General features: G+C 41.5%; 1 protein-coding gene across 2 annotated transcripts in view; it reads right to left on the bottom strand.

Moving 5' to 3' along the window:
- The window catches only part of LOC122541029 (protogenin-like), a 118,810-nt gene extending 118,668 nt beyond the window's left edge, over nucleotides 1-142 (bottom strand). For both annotated transcript variants that reach the window (XM_043677488.1, XM_043677489.1), the window contains exon 1: nucleotides 9-142. In XM_043677488.1, coding sequence (XP_043533423.1) covers nucleotides 9-75 — 67 coding nt within the window. In that variant the 5' untranslated portion in view covers nucleotides 76-142. The remainder of the gene's footprint in view (nucleotides 1-8) is intronic.
- Nucleotides 143-17,572: the final 17,430 nt, after the last annotated feature.

The following is a 17,572-nucleotide window of genomic DNA, read 5'->3' as shown; positions in this document are numbered from 1 at the left end:
AAACTCACCCGAAATAGGAAGCAGCAAAACCACCAGCGCTGTCCCCCAACAAGTTCTCCCGTGAAAAGTCGCCATTTAATCCACGGTTTCCTCGCTCATGCCAGAAGCCTTTTCTTTTCCCCCCCCTCCCCTGTCCCCTAGCCCTGGCTCCGGCTCTCTGGGGCTGCAGCTCCCGGAGCCTCCGCCTTCACTCACGGCGCACTCTTTTCCTGCCGCGCCTGTGCACGCACGCACGCGCGCTGGGGCGGTGGGGGTGAGGGGGGGGGGCGAGCGAGCGACGCTCCGGCCAGCCGCAACACCGGACCCCCGCGGCGGCCTCATCCGCGGCTGGGCGGTGCGCGCGCGCGCGACCTACTTTCGCACTGCCCCGCAGCCAACGGAGCAGCGGTCTCGCGGACTGAGGGGGTGATCGGAAGAGATCTTTGCAAAGTCGCGAGGGCACATCAGAGGTTGCGGGGCAGCCTCGCGAGAGGGGATTTGCGCATGGCATGGATTGGAGGGGCTGCAATGCCCAGGAGATAAGGGTTCGAGGGCCACAACATTGTGGGCAGCAGTGCATGGAGATGTATGTCTGACAGGGTTTTAGAGGGTAGCAATAATGTGAGCATCAATGCATGAGGCATTCCTATGACAGGAACTGGAAGGCAACAATAATGTGAGCACCAGACATGGAGATGTGTGCATGGCAAGAGTAGGTGAGCAAAAATGTTGAGTGCAGCAATGGAGCCTTTTGGACCAGAGGGCATAATCTCAGAATAAGGGGTTGCATATTTAAGACAAAGATGAGGAAGAATTTCTGTTCTCAGAAGATAATGAACCTGTACATCTCTTTACTGCAGAGGCTGGGTTATTAAGTATATTCAAGAGTCAGATAGATATTTTAATCAGTAAAAGAAGTCAAGGACTATAGGAAAAGACAGGAGAGTAGAGTTAAGAATTATTAAATCAACCATGATCTCATTGAATGACGGAGCAGACTCGAATGTGCTTAAATGGTCTGCTTCTGTCTTATGGTCTTAATGCATAATGATGTGGGCTTGGATTGGAGCCAACCATAATGTGAACAGCAGCAATGCATTAGCACGAATGAGTACAGAGATTGGAGGACAGGATTTGAATGAATGATAGTGAGTGACAGAGTTTGGAGGATCACAGTGGCTGGCAATGCATGTGTATGTTTGAGGAGAAAGTGGAGACTGCAGATACTGGAGATCAGAGTCAAGGGTGTGGTTAAAAGCAAATTACTGTGGATGCTGGAATCTGCAACCAAAAGAGAAAATGCTGGAAAATCTCAGCAGGTCTGGCACCTGTAAGGAGAGAAAAGAGCTGACGTTTCGAGTCTAACCGACTCTTTGTCAAAGCTTTTCTCCCTTTACAGATGCTGCCAGACCTGCTGAGATTTTCCAGCATTTTCTCTTTTGGTTCAAGAGTGTGGTGTTGGAAAAGCAGAGCAGGTCTGGCAGCATCTGAAGAGCAGGAGAATCGACATTTTAGGCATAAGCCCTTCATCAGGAAGCATCATCCTGATAAAGGACTTATGCCCGAAATATCCATTCTCCTGTTCGTTGGATGCTACCCTACCTACTATGCTTTTCCAGCACCACACTCTCACCATGCATGTTTGAATAAGGAATTGGAGGGCAACAGCAGTGGAAGTGACACAACATGCACATAAGTGAATGGCAGTGATTGGAAAGCAACAATAGGGAAGAGTGAGCAAAACCTTGAGACCATGAGCATGGGGATTCCAATGTATTCATAAAAGAACATGGAAGGATCAGGTCAGAGATATTAGGTGTAGTATTGGGTAGTGCATAAACTGAATAGGTCATGAGGTAAGCACGACAGCTGCATATAGCAAGATAGAAGCATAGGTACAGCACAGTTTACAGTAAGAGAGTAATAGGATTCCAATCAGGTTTGTGATAAACCTAGCACCAAACAGAAGTTCTCTGTAACTGTCTGTACTGCTCTGTTGATGGATGAGCGATTAACATTAGATCTTTTTGATCTGATACAGAAACACAGCAACCAAGAAGGTCGAGGTTCAATTCTTGTCTTTGGAATCAATGGGTACTGCAGGGCCAAAAGTACCTCATAAGTACCAGTAATGACATTCTAATTTAATTGGCAGCATTACCTTTTATTGCTTTTTAAATGATATTAGTTTAATTGAACCACTCACTCATGTATGTTTTAAGTGGTGCTGCAAAAACAGTTTTGCAGCTTGTTCTTGTTCAGTGACACTGGGGAACCTTGGTGCCACCCTCGATGGTCTAGTTAAAAGAGAGTCCAGGTTCAACTCTGTGACTATACTAATTGAACTACTTTCAGCCAGCAGTGGGCACTGTCATCCCAGTAGATGCCTTTTCTAAGGAAGGGAAAACAGGTTTGGTAACCAGTGATTACTATAAGAAAGTGCACAGGAGGGGTTATCATCCAAGTATAAGTCTGTGCTCAGTTGTTATGTTCCTGACTTTTGAATAGCTTATCAATGTGCCTTACTCTCTTCGTTCTTCGAGTCTTGATCACTGTCATTCGTGGGTAACTGTTCCCTGTGACAATGCTGTAACTTTAAATTGGTTATTTTGTCCTGGTTTTTTTTTCAAGAGAGGTCATAAAGGCAGAGGGGCTGAAATGTCTGGAAATGTCTACTTTAAAAATGGCGGGAAAGTGGCCAGTTCTCCCAGTTCAGATTTTCTTCTGGTTTGATTTAGTTGTAACAGTCACTGAAGCTGTTGCAATCCAAAAAGGTTCCATGCTTCAGCAGATGATCTGTGGCTGATGTCTCTCTCTCTCTGCAATCTCTCCTGCCTGTAAGAACCTGTGTTTGAATTTACCTTTTGCCAAGGGGTGTGTTTATGGGATATTACAGGAATTGGAACAGCCCCTTAGTTAAGTTGCTGTATTGAGGTGGTTAAGTTTCCAATAGTTATTCTGATTTCCATTTTCTTTTGTTTGTGTTTCAATTGTAGTGTTTAGATAAATTCTGTTTTGCTTAAAGCCGAGTGTTTTGACCAACTGCATCACACCTGGAATATCCACTTCACATCTGCTTTTAAAATAAGAAAACATTAGGGTCTGGGCTACCTTCTTGAAGTATTTTGTGGGGGTCTGCCCTGGTCCATAACATCTCTTTACTGTCTCCATCCACATCATGTTTTCTACCTGGATATTTGACTATTTGGAAAACTAGTGCAATAAAGAGCAATAGCCTATAAAGATGGAGTTAGTGGGGAAACAGTAAACAGAAGTTGATAAGCCAAAATATCAGTAGACTGCAGTGGTACTAGACCTCGGAAAATCAGTAGATTGCCAATAAAATTATTGCTCTTTCAAAAAAAAGATAAAATTTAATTTAGTTTTTGTGATTATTAAGTTGAAGGACATCATTCCTGGAGAATGATTCAATTTTCGGGAAACCCAGTCTCAGCATCAGACATTCTCTGTTGAAGAATCCAGACATCTTCTGCCTCAACAGCAAATCCAAAAGAGCAGTCCTCAATCCAGAGTGTGAATTCTTTCACTTTTTATAGCAGCTATATTTGTGGCCTCTCTCTCAGTGGGTGTGACAATTTGTGCCAAATTGACAACAATTGTATTGTGGGTCTACATCCAATAGGAACAAGATTGAGTTGTTCCATGGTCACACAGAGTTCAAACTAGTTCACACAGAAAGTTCCACCCCAATCAACTAAGCTGGATTCAGACTTAAAGATAGACTTTCAGACCTGAGTGATAACAGAACAACACTCACTAACTGTCACACACTTTTAATGGATTTTAAACAAGCCATCTGCAAAACAAGTGAAGAGGGCACTCAGCAGAGCGCATATCTCTGCCACCACGTGTTAATTCAACATTATTACAGTTACTCAGTTCTTCCTTGACACTTTCTTCTGTTTGTAATAGTTACTCTGTAACTATAAACCTGAAAAAGCATGTCTTTTGTTGAAAGCTTTCACCTCACTGACAAGTCTTCAAGCCAATCCACATTTAACATTGTGGTCTGAAAACACTTTCAGGTTTTGAGAGCTGTGACAAATTCCACCACAGTAGCTAAGATGATGCATAAAATTGATAGCATTATAAATAAAGCAAATTATAACCTTCATAAAGAAAAGGTCAATTTGCCCTGTCTCCTAGTGTTATTAGATCTTTTAAGAAATTCCCAGGTTTCGCATCCGCGTGCAGTCATTGAGCTGTAAAGCGCAGAATCTGACCCTTCGGTCCACCTCGTCCATCCCGACCAGATATCCAAAATTAATCTAGTGCTATTTGCCATAATTTGGCCCATATCCCTCTTCACCCTTCCTATTCATATACCCATCCAGATGCCTTATAAATGTTGTAATTCTACCAGCCTCCACCACTTTCTCTGGCAGCTCATTCTATACAGGCACCACCCTCTATGTGAAAAAGTTGCCCCTTAGGTCCCTTTCTAATCTTTCCCCTCTCACCCTAAACCTATGCCTTCTAGTTTTGGATTCCCCCACCATGGGAAAAGGACCTTGGCTATTTACCCTATCCATGCTCCTCATGACTTTATAAACCTCTAAAAGGTCACCGCTCAGCCTCCAAAGTTCCAGGGAAAATAGCCCCAGCCTATACAGCCTCTCCCTATAGCTCAAACCCTCCAACCCTGGCAATATCCTTGTAAATCTTTTCTGAATCCTTTCAAGTTTCACAGTATTCTTCTTATATCAGGGACTCCAGAATTGAACACAGTATTCCAAAAGTGGCCTAACCAACGTTCTGTGCAGCCACAACATGACCTCCCAACTCCTGTACTCAATGCACTGACCAATAAAGGCAGACATAACAAATGCCTTCTTCACTATCCTGTCTACCTGCAACTATCTTCACCAAAATCTAACTAGTTCTTCTTTGGTCCACACAGTGGATTAGAGTCAAAAAGTGTGGCGCTGGAAAAGCACAGCTGGTCAGGCAGCAACCGAGGAGCCGGACAGTTTTATTAAACCTGATCAGTTCTTAAGATACAGGCCAGATTTTGAGAATCAAAAGGACATTTTCCCATTCCCAGCAATCCCAATTATCATTGGAGCAGGATAAAGATACAGGTAGTAAGTCTGTACTATACAATCATGACTTTTTCAGCTGCATTTTGGTGGGGTAGGCACTTCAAAACTCCCAAAATCTTGACGGAACTGGGATCATCCCTAGTTAACCTGTGGTTCACAGCTCCGCAGAAGAATTGTGGATTATAGCCTAGATTCACAAAGCATTTGAGGGATAGATTCACAAGCTCTCACTCCCATGCATCTCATCCAAGCTATGGCCTCCTACTAACTCATGGTTTTTCCAAGCCCATTATATTACATACTATGTGCAGAACCAATTCATCCTGTTGTCAAAATTGTATATATGAAACTGCTTAGAAAAGCAGGAGAAAGTGAGATCTGCAGATGCTGGAGATTAGAGTCAAAACGTATGGCGCTGGAAAAGCACAGCCGGTCAGGCAGCATCTGAGGAATGGGAGAGTCAATATTTCGAGCATAAGCTATTCATCAGAGAATTGCCCAAGGGGGCTGAGAGTTAAATGGAAGGGGGTGGGGCCAGGGGGGGGAAGGTAGCTAAAAATGCGATAGGTAGATGAAGGTGGGGGTTTATGGCTACAGGTCGGAGTGGAGGGTGTAGCAGATAGGTGGGAAGGAACATGGACAGGTCGGACAGTTCAAGAGGGTGTTGCTGAGTTAGAGAGTTGGATCTGGGATAAGGTGGGGGAGGCGAGATGAGGAAACTGGTGAAATTGACATTGATGCTGTGCGGTTAGAGGATCCGAAGGAGGAAGATGAAGCATTCTTCCTCCAGTCGTTGGGTGGCTAGGATTTGGCGGTGGAGGCGACCTATGACTTGACAGTCCATGGCAAGTGGGAGGGGGAGTTGATGTGTTTGGCCACAGGACGGTGGGAGTATTTAGTATGTGTGTCCCGGAGATGACCTCTGAAATATTCTGCAAGTTAGCATCATGTCTGTTGCTTTTGATGTGGTCTCCTCTACATTGGGGAGACAGGACACCAACTTGCAGAATGTTTCAGAGAACATCTCCGGGACACACATACCAATCAACCCCACAGTCCTGTGGCTGAACACTCAAGTCCCCCTTCCACTCTACCACCAAATCCTAGCCACCAGACAACTGAAGGAACAATACCTCATATTCTACCTTAGGACCCTCCAACCACATGGGATCAAAGTCTGTTTCATCCATTTCTTCATCTCCCCTCCCTTCACCTTATTCCAGATCCAACCCTCCACTGCCCTCTTCAACTGTCCTAACTGTTCATTTTCCTACTCACCTATCCGCTCCACCCTCCACTCTGACCTATCACCATCACCCCCCATTTGCAGCCACCTCTCCCATTCCTAGCTACCTTCCCCCAAGCCCTACCCCTCTCCCATTTATCTCTCAGGCCCCTTGGGCCACCCCCACATTCCTGATGAAGACCTTATGCTCAAAACGTTAACTCTCCTGCTCCTTGGATACTGCCTGATTGGTTGTGCTTTTCCAGACTTTTTGACTCTGCTGAAAAAAGCAATCCATTAATAATTCTTTGAAAATAACTGATATGCCTAAAATGCCAGAAAAGTGTCAGTCAAACAGATCATAAAGCACATAATAAACTGGAGCAGAAGTAGGCCTTTTAGGACCTCAAGCCTACTCTGCCATTCAATAGAGTCAAGAAGATGTACAGCACAGAAACAGACCCTTCGGTCCAACTCAACCATGCTGACCAGATATCCCAACCCAATCTAGTCCCACCTGCTAGCACATGGCTCATATCCCTACAAACCCTTCCTATTCATATACCCATCCAGATGCCTTTTAAATGTTGCAATTGTACTAGCCTCCACCATTTCCTCTGGCAGCCCATTCCATACATGTCCCACCCTCTGTGTGAAAACGTTGTCCCTTAGGTCTCTTTCATATCTTTCCCCTCTCACCCTAAACCTATGCCCTCAAGTTCTGGACTCCCCCAACCCAGGGAAAACATCTTGTCTATTTATTCTATTCCACGCCCCTCATGGTTTTATAAACCTCTATATCCTTCACTATCCTATCTACCTGCGACTCCACTTTCAAGGAGCTATGAACCTGCACTCCAGGGTCTCTTTGTCCAGCAACACTCCCATTAAGTGTATAGGTCCTTTTAAGATTTGCTTTCCCAAAATGCAGCACCTCACACTTATTTAAATTAAACTCCATCTGCCACTCCTCAGCCCATTGGCCCATCTGATCAAGATCCCATTGTAATCCGAGGTAACCTTCTTCGCTGTCCACTACAACTCCAATGTTGGTGACATCTGCAAACTTACTAACTGGACCTCTTAAGCTCACATCCAAATCATTTATATAAAATGATAAAAAGTAGTGGACCCATCACCAATCCTTGTGGCACTCTACTGATCACAGGCCTCCAGTCTGAAAAACAACCCTCCACCACTAACCTTTGTCTTCTACATTCAAGCCAGTTCTGTATCCAAATGATTAGTTCTACCTGTATTCCGTAAGATCTAACCTTGCTAATCAGTCTCCCATGGGGAACCTTGCTGAACACTTTACTGAAGTCCACATAGATCATGTCTACCGCTCTGCCCTCATCAATCCTCTTTATCACTTCTTCAAAGAACACAATCAAGTTTGTGAGACATGATTTCCCAAACACAAAGCCATGTTGACAATCCCAAATCAGTTCTTGCCTTTCCAAATACATGTACATCTGTCCCTCAGGATTCCCTCCAACAATTTTCCCAAATGACGTCACACTCACTTAGTCTATAGTTCCCTGGCTTGTCCTTACCACCTTTCTTAAATAGTGGCACCACGTTAGCCAACCTTCAGGCTTCTGGCAACTCACCAATGATACATATATCTCAGCAAGAGGTTCAGCAATCGCTTACCTAGCTTCCCACAGAGTTCTAGGTACACCTGATCATATCCTGGGGATTTATCCACTTTTATGTGTTTCAGGACATCCAGCACTTCCTCCTCTGTAACTTGGTCATTTTTCAAGATGTCACCATCTATTGCTTTACATTCTATATCTTCCATGTCCTTTTCCACAGTAAACACTGATGCAAAGTACTCATTTAGTATTTTCCCCATCTCCTGCGGCTCCACACAAAGGCCGCCTTGTTGATATAAGAGGGGCCTTATTCTCTGATTCCTGAAGAAGGGCTTATGCCTGAAACGTCAATTCTCCTGTTCCCTGGATGCTGCCTGACCTGCTGCGCTTTTCCAGCAACACATTTTCAGCCTTATTCTCTACCAAGTTAACTTTTTGTCCTTACTGTATTTGTAAAAAACCCTTTGGATTCTCTTTAACTCTATTTGCCAAAGCTATCTCATGTCCCCTTTTTGCCCTCCTGATTTCCTTCTTAAGTATACTCCTACTGCCTTTATACTCTTCTAAGGATTCACCCGATCTATCCTGTCTATAACTGACATATGATTCCTTCTTTTTCCTAACCAAACCCACAATTTTTCTCGTCATCCAGCATTCTCTATACCTACCAGCCTTTCCTTTCACCCCAACAGGAATACACTTTCTCTCTGGACTCATGTTATCTCATTTCTGAAGGCTTCCCATTTTCCAGCTGTCCCTTTACCTGCGAACATCTGCTTTTGAAAGTTTTTGCCTAATACCATCAAAATTGGTCTTTCTCCAATTTAGAACATCAACTTTTAGATCTGGTCTATCCTTTTCCATCACTATTTTAAAACTAATAGGATTATGGTCACTGGCCCCAAAGTGATCCCTCACTGACACCTCAGTCACTTGCCCTGCCTTATTTCCCAAGAGTAGGTCAAGTTTTGCACCTTCTCTAATAATAAAATCATGGCTGATCTGTCTCAGGCCTCAACTCTTCTTTAAATAACAACTCCTTATAGCCATCAATTTTGAAAATCTACCTTCCTCTTATATAAACGGCTTCAATGATCTATCCTCTACAACTCTAAGGTAGGGAATTCCAAAGATTCACTGCCCTCTGACAAAAGAAATTCCTTTGTACTCAATTTTAAATTAGTCTTCCCCTATACTATAACTGTGTCCAAGTTTGAGTTACCCCCATGAGTGGAAACATCTTACCAATATTTATCCTGTCAAGCCCCTTCAGAATCTTATACTTGTCAACTCTAGTGAATAAAGGCCTGACCTGTTTAGCCATTTTTGATAGGTGAACTCCTTCATCTCAGGAATCCACCTAATGTACCTCTTTTGAACTGCCTTCAATGCCAGTACACCCTTTCTTAAATGTAGGGACCAAAACTGGGCACAGTGCTCCAGACTCACCAACACCCTGTATGGTTGGAATAAGACTTCTAATTTTATAACTCCAAATCCTTAATAATAAAAGCCAAAATTCCACTTTTGTTCTTAATTACTTGCTGCACCTATATCTTAATTCCATGTGTTACACGCACAAGAACACACAAATCTTCTGTGCTGCACATTTTTTGAAGTCACTTTCTACTTAAATAAAAGTCACCCCTTGATTTTTCCTACCAAAATGCATGACTTCATACTTTCCTACATTAAACTCCATCTGCCATTTTCTACCCAATTATTCAACCTATCTATTTCCTCTTGCAGATTTTAATGGCTTCATTTCAGCATACCCTCCCACTTATTTGTATGTTTGTTCAAAGTGGAAACATTAAATTGTGCCCCCTCCTTCAAGTCATTGCTTTAGATTGTAAATAATTGAGTTCCTCCGATTCTTGTGGCAGTCTGCATTTTTCTAACTTGAAAAAGACCCACTAATCCTGACTCTGTCTTTTGTGTGTGAACTAATGCTCAATCCATGCTAATAGAATGAGATTTTCTCCCATCCAATAACCTTTTATGTGACGTCTGAATGAATGCCTTCTGAAAATCCAAATACACTACATCTACCAACTCCCATTATCACCTCTACATGTTACACTTTGAGTAACTTTAGTAAATTTGTCAAATATGATTTCCCTTTCACAAAACCACGTTGACTCTGATGACATAAAGCTATTTTAAATGTGCTGCTATTATTTTCTAATAGTGGACTCCAGCATTTTCCTAATGGCAGTCATTAGGCTAACCTACATATAGTTTTGTTGCTTTCTGTTTAACTCCTTTCTTGAACAGGAGTATCACATCAATGATTTTCAAATTTGCTGGAATCTTATCAGAATTCAATAACTATTTTAACAAATAGTCTATTTTACAATGCCTCCACCCTTTCTCAGCCACTTCCATTAAGAGTGCTGGTCATCAGGTCCTGGTGATAGAACCCGGAGAAATTTCTACAGTGATGTCCTGGGACTTTGTCTCCCCAAGAATCTATGGATCACCATTGGTCACCCTTACCAAGGTACCTGGGAGTAAGTTTAAATGTGTGCCCTCAAGAAATAAGTTGCCTCATATATATTGATTGGTGCTATTGCTGAAGAAAATTCAATTCTGAGAAGTTGCTACAATGTAATTATTGCCTTGTGTTTACTGCCCATCCCATTTGCCCTTGAGATGGCAATAGTGAGCCAGCTTCTTAAACTAATGAGTCTGTTCTTGTTTAGGTACACTGCTGTTAGAAAGGGAATTCCAGGTTTTGACCCACTGACAGTGAAGGAATGGTGATACAGTTCTAAACTAGGATGATGTCTGGCTTGGAGAAGGACTTGTGATGGTGTTTCCATGTTTCTTCTGCCCTTGTTCTTATCGGCAATAGAAGCTGCAGGTTTGGAAAGTGCTGTTGAAAGAGACTTTGTGAGTACACCTTGTAAATGATTCATACTGATCTATACAAATTGGGACCAGGAGCATGGGTATTGTAGGAAAAAGAATGGAAGTAAAAGTTCTACAATGCATAAAATTTGCACTCTTCTGCAACAAAAATTAATATTGTAAGGAGGATTCAGATTAAACTAAGATTTTAGTGAAAAAGGCAGATTTTCAAAATTATAATATCAACATTCAAAATTATAATATATCTTAAAAAGTTAGATACATTTGCAGAGCAAAGCAGGTCAGACGATGTGGTGAGGAATCAGTCAGGTTGCTCAAAGACTTATAATACAACCAGTGAGTTTTGTGCAGATCACCAGCAAAATCTGGGCAGCTGCATGCAGCAACTCAGGTATTTGTGCCATTGTTTATAACCTTTCATATGACTAGCAAGACTGCAAGCTGCCAGTGGAGCCTCATACATCAATTAAAGAGCCTGTAATGGGTCAAGAGCCCTGTGGAAGAATGCATTCTGCTTGAGATAGGGGGTTTCTGTCAATTCAATGAACAGGTTTCAGGTTACAGCACTGCAAAATCAGCCTCATAGGTCCTCTTACAAATTCTTATACAAGCTTGACCCTCGAACAGGGAGGCATTGAAACTCTCTTAATGTTTGAGCTTCGATACTGCTCAGAATGCTCAATGCATCAAGTGTTTAAAACAATTCCCTCATGTAGAAGCTTCTAGACAAATTCTCAAACACAGATATCCAATTAACAGTGAGGAAGCTGGCTATAAATGATAATTGTCCAAATGTTCTTGTCATAGATAAGAACAATTCATGCTTCTGGGCTGAACATACAAAACATGTTGCTAATCAAATCAAGGAAACAAACCTATTAACTTTTTTAACCAAAGTTACGAGCTGATCTTTAAGTAGATTAAACAGTTTATTAGACGGACTTTATTAGCTTGTAAAGACAAAGTCATTTCTTTTGACATTCTTAGATAAATAAGTTAGATACAATTCTCAATTTTATGGCACTTCCCTGTAATTAATTTGTCCTAGTTACTTCTATTCATGTAATTTATTTAAGCACAAAGTGAAGCAGACACAAATCACTCAACATCAGTGATCAAACAAGTTACAGACATACAGCCCTTGGTCAGCACTTATCTAGTTGATGCTGATTGACTTCCCATGCAGGTTCTGTTTTTATTTTGGATGTCTAACATTTCCAGGTTTCTTTTTGTTTTTTATCAGCACCTGATTCTTGGCATCCACCAGTTTCAGATACAGCTACTTGTGGTCTCCCCAAACTCAGTAAGAGCACCACAGAAGAGCCATGTTTGTTGATAGAAATTGAAGGTATTTGTTGTTCACAGTAACCAATTGTTGTGTGATGTGTTTTTTCCTTTCACCCCAGTTTCCATCCAATTCTCCCAACCATCTCCCAAAACCAGAGACTATTACTGAGGCAATTTCAAGAACATGGACAATCCACTGGTAAATTTCCAAATTACTATCCTTCATCTGTAACCTTAGATAAAAGTATCAGCGATCTGACCGTAGGAGACATCACAGATAAACCTGATGCTGTCTGCACTCACTATTTAGAGACATGCACTTTGCAAGTCTTGTAACACTGGAACAATCAAGAAAGGGTTCAGGAAAGATTTACAAGGATGTTGCTGGGGTTGGAGGATTTGAGCTATAGGGAGAGGCTGAACAGGCTGGGGCTGTTTTCCCTAGAGCGTCGGAGGCTGAGGGGTGACCTTATAGAGGTTTACAATTATGAGGGGCATGGATAGGATAAATAGACAAAGTCTTTTATGGGCCGGGTGCTGGCAGGTGGGACTAGATTGGGTTGGGATATCTGGTCGGCATGGACAGGTTGGACCGAAGGGTCTGTTTCCATACAATACATCTCTATGACTCTATAACTCTGGCTGTGTTTTTCTTCTCAGCTATAAACGAATTTATAAGATTCACCCTGTTCTGCTAGGTAGAGACCAGGTAACTCCATTATTTTCTGGTTTTTTGCCATACTCTTAAAAATTTGCATTATATTTGCGAGGTGTTTTCACAATGCAATGCACCAAAAATATGGTTAACCATTTCATAAGAAGGGACTTCCATTTAAGTTAATATTTTGTCTTTATGGACATAGTAAATGGTGTAGAAACCATCTTCTTTCTCAATCTAGTTCCTTACTTTCAAGGAAGAATTAACTATTTCTCTACACTTTCCTGACAACATAACTCTCAACAGCAGTGATTAGTCATGTGGTTCTTCCCTGGCAGCTCCCAACTTCCCAATGTCTCAATGACCAGAGTCAAAGCCAATGCTCAAGATGTGGCCTCAGTGATTCATTGTTCACTTACGACTTAAAATAAGCAAAATTTTACCTATGTTGGAAATTTGGAATAAAGACAGAAATAACTGACAAAACTCAGCAGGTCTAGCAGCACGAGAAACAAAGTTAACATTGAGTCCAGCATGACTTCTTCAGATCACTTTGCTTTGATTATTCGTTTATGGGATGTGGGTGTCTCTGGCTAGGCCAGTATTTATTGCTGATCTCCAATTACCTTGGAGAAGGTAATAGTGAGGTGGCTTCTTGAGCCACTGCAATTTTGGGGTGTAGAATAACCCTCAGTGCTGTAAGATTTTATAATTATGAGGTACTATGCTTCTGAAAGGGGCACCAATAATGAACTGGACCAAAGCAAAATTTTAAAGGGAACTTAACAAAGCAAGTTAAAGTGGAATCTGAAGGATGATAATGTGCTCCATTCCCCACTGGTCACAGAAAGCTTCAAGCATTCCCAGGGTCTAGATGTAACCCTGGAATAGAGGCAAGCAGTTAGGCTGACTGATCCCATAACTTCTGTGACTTGGTTGTGAGTCAGTATTCTGTTTGTTTCGTCGACTGGTTTGACAAAGGGGTTCAAAATCATAAAGCAGTTCTCCGAGTAGATAAGGAAAAACCGTTTCCATTCGTGGAAGGATCGAGAATGATAGACAGCAGATTAAAACTAATCAGCAAAAGCGACATGACGAGAATCATTTTCACTCTGAGTAGTTAACGTCTGGAATGCATCACTTGAGAATATGTGGAGGCAGGTTCAATCAAGACTTTCAAAAGGAAATTCAATAATCTAACAAAAAGGAACAATTTGCAGGGTAATAGAGCAAAGGCAAGAGGGTTGTGATACTAGGTGCACTGCTCATTTAGAGAGCTGGCACAATCATAATAAGGTAAATGGTCTCTTTTTGTGTTGTTCAATGATTCTGCAAAAATTGGGCATTTTAAGCACAAAACCATTAAAAAGTTATTACTACATTGAAAGAGAAATAATTTAATAATATTTGTCTCCAGATATAAATTTCCCAATTATCTCAAGTAGTAACTTTCTCTTCAAGATCCAATTTTTGTTCCAGAAGATCATCAATAGTATCTGTCTGTTGGTCTGAATGACGCCTTTTTGATAATATTTCCTTACATGTATTATTGAAAAAAAAAACACCTGAAGGAATCATTGCAACCAGGAATATCAAAGATGTGAGATAAATCCATTGGTAAACTGGATTTTCTGGTCAATACCAGAGATGCACATTTCTCCAACAGTGGTGATGCCACTGTTGAAATTATCTATATAATAATAATCTTTTCCTTTAGTTTGTAAGGCAGCACCATTTTATGTAAAAACAGCAAATGCAGGACAAACACAACAGTTTGAGAAACAGTTAATATTTTGAGTCCAGTGTGACTATTCTTTGGAATTTAGGACTGAGTTCTGAAGAAACTGACTTGAAATATAAAATCAGGTTCTTTCTCCACATTTGCTACTAGACCTGCTGAGACTGTTCAGAATTTCCTGTTTTTATTTCAGCATCTGCATTTTTTTGATTTTATTGGAGTCAATTTATAGCTTTTCTGTGAGGTGAAGAAATTTTGATTCGTAACCATAATCAATTGTGGACTAACATATCTGTCACTATCTCTGACACCAACTAAGTTGCTGATTGAGTTGAGGAATTTCTGATTTGCATGCCAGACATTCCTGATGACATTAACCTCTTTTTTGAAAAAGGTCTCAATTTTGGATCAACTATGTAAAGAATTAAAGGTAGAATTTTCCAGCAGCCATCTCTGCATTCCTCAAATGTTAGCTCATTCTCCCAGCCAGTGTGCTAGTTTTCCAATCAACACTTAGGTAAACAGTAGTGGGGTATCATCTATGAGGGAGAACTCTTGTAGTGCAGAGGTCATGTCCCTACTTTTGAGCCAGGAAGCCTGGGTTCAAATCCTAGAGGTGTGTCATAACATTTCTGAACAGGTTGATGAAAAAATATCTGAAGGATTGGACTGGTTTTGGCTATGGTGATGACAGTGAAATTGGCAGCATTCACTGTCAGTATTGCACTGAAACTGACAGGTTTGGGACATGAACGGAATATGAACATGAATGGAATAATGCAGAGGCACAGACATTGCTGTCAGTGATCATACGTTTCTCCTGAGGTCCATAGATTGTAATCAATGGGCAATATTTCATATGGCAAGAACTTCCATTTTTACTCTGTTAGTTTCTCCACAAATGACCTTTGAAAAGTTGCACGTACTTAAATAAAATGCACCTTTGATTTTTTTTATACCACTCCTAGTTTATAATTACAACCAAACACCTTCAATCTATATTGATTTATTAACATTCATTATGGCTATCTGAAATTTTAAACTAAAAGTAAAGAAATTCAGAGCTTGCTACATGTGAATACTGGACCTCAATTGCTTACATTGCTTGCTGACATCTCTGCTACTGCACGGTTGACTATTCCATTGTTTTAGTGCCAGATTTAAAATGCCATAGGGAAGGGTAGTCTGTGTTACAGAGACTGCTACATTCCTGTGGGCAGTATTCTTCAACATTGGCAGGGAGCACCATTGCTTCATAACTGACTGCAAAAATCCAGGCCATTCTGTCCTTTGTTAGAATTATTGTAATCATACAATCACAGAGATATACAGCACAGAAACAGATCCTTCGGTCCAACTCGACCTTGCCAACCTGATATCCCAAATAAATCTAGTCCCATTTGCCAGCATTTGGCCCATATCCCTCTAAACCCTTCCTATTCATGTACCCATCTTGATGCCTTTTTTAGATTAGATTAGATTAGATTACTTACAGTGTGGAAACAGGCCCTTCGGCCCAACAAGTCCACACCGACCCATCAAAGTGCAACCCACCCAGACCCATTCCCCTACATTTACCCCTTCACCTAACACTACGGGCAATTTAGCATGGCCACATATGCTGTAATTGTACCAGCTTCCACCACTTCCTCTGGCAGCTCATTCTATACATGCACCACCCTCTGCAAGAAAAAGTTGCCCCTTAGGTCTCTTTTATATCTTTCCCTTCTCACCTTAAACCTATGCTTCTACTTTTGGACTTTCCCACCCTGGGGAAAAGGCCTTGTCTATTTACACTATCTATGCCCTTCATGATTTTATAAACCTCTATAAGGTCGTCCCTCAACCTCCGACACTCCAGAGAAAGCAGCCCCAGTCTATTAAGTCTCTCCTATAGCTCAAGCACTCCAATCCTTGCAACCCTGCTCACAAATCTTTTCAAGTTTCACAACATCCTTCCTATAGCAGGGAGACCAGAATTGCATGTAGTAGTGCCACCCTGTTTGAACATGTTATTACACATCTCCAGGGCAGGTGGGACTTGAACCCAAGCCTTCTGGCCTAGGGGTAGGAGCACTGTCCTTGTGGGCGAGTCTAGGACCAGAGGGTATAATCTTAGAATGCATGGGTTGCTCATTTCAAAGGTAAGGAAGATTTTCTTATCTCAAAGGTTAGTGAATTTGTGGAATTCTTTATTGCAGAGGGCTGTCTTTAAATACTTTCAAAGCTGAGATAGATCTTTAGTTAGTAAGGAATTATAGGGAAGATTATAGGGAAAAGGCAGGAAAGTGGAGTTGAGGATTATCAGATCAATCATGATCTCATTGAATAGTGCAGCAGACTTGATGCGCTGAATGGCCTACTTTAGCTCCTACATCTAATGGTCTTCCACTGCACCACAGGACTGTTTGTCCTTTGGTATATATCAGGCTGAAATGCTGTGATTCTCACACCAGTGATGTATCCAGTCTTTCTGAATGAGATTACTAATTTTGTGCTGATTGAAACTTGTTTCATGGGTAACCCGTACAGTTGGCAGAGGGAGAGAATTTTCAGAATTTCAGTCGACTCGATTTGAATCCACTTCATGGAGGTGAAAGTCTAATGTGTTAACCTCGTGCACCACCCATTTATTAATTCTTTGCTACTTTCAGAAACAAGCCGTTGCTTTCTTGCTGGATTGTGTGCCAACTTTGGCACAGACCCCAGTGGCACTGCACATAAAAACAGCTAAAGAATTGCCAGAGCAAAATCAAACTCCTTAAATCAAACTTTTGTTACTGGATGAGTAAAGTAGCATCCCGGTGACCAGAACTAATTTCCTCATCAGTAAATCCTCACGCCCGCCCACAGGAAAATTCCAATGGAAATGTTTCCACAGACACAGGTTATAATCACTGCCTGCCACACCACTTAATCAACCAAGCATAGCTCCTTCAAAGTTGACTAAGCAATTCAACTGCAAACACAGGAAACCACTTTGCACAAGTTTCAGGATTTTTAATTAACATTTGATAACAATTAACAATGAAAACATACAGCAGCTGGACGACAACCTGCCTTGATTTAAAAGAGAAGCTTTAAAACCTGACGTTTGCCCGTAAGTAACCAAAGGCATAACCGTAAACACAGTTTCCTGGCTCCTTA

The sequence above is a fragment of the Chiloscyllium plagiosum genome, chromosome 36 (genome assembly GCF_004010195.1).
Source record: "Chiloscyllium plagiosum isolate BGI_BamShark_2017 chromosome 36, ASM401019v2, whole genome shotgun sequence".
Classification (NCBI taxonomy): Eukaryota; Metazoa; Chordata; class Chondrichthyes; order Orectolobiformes; family Hemiscylliidae; genus Chiloscyllium; species Chiloscyllium plagiosum.
Note: the sequence above shows the minus strand (reverse complement) of the source record. Positions and strands in the feature narration are given on the sequence as shown.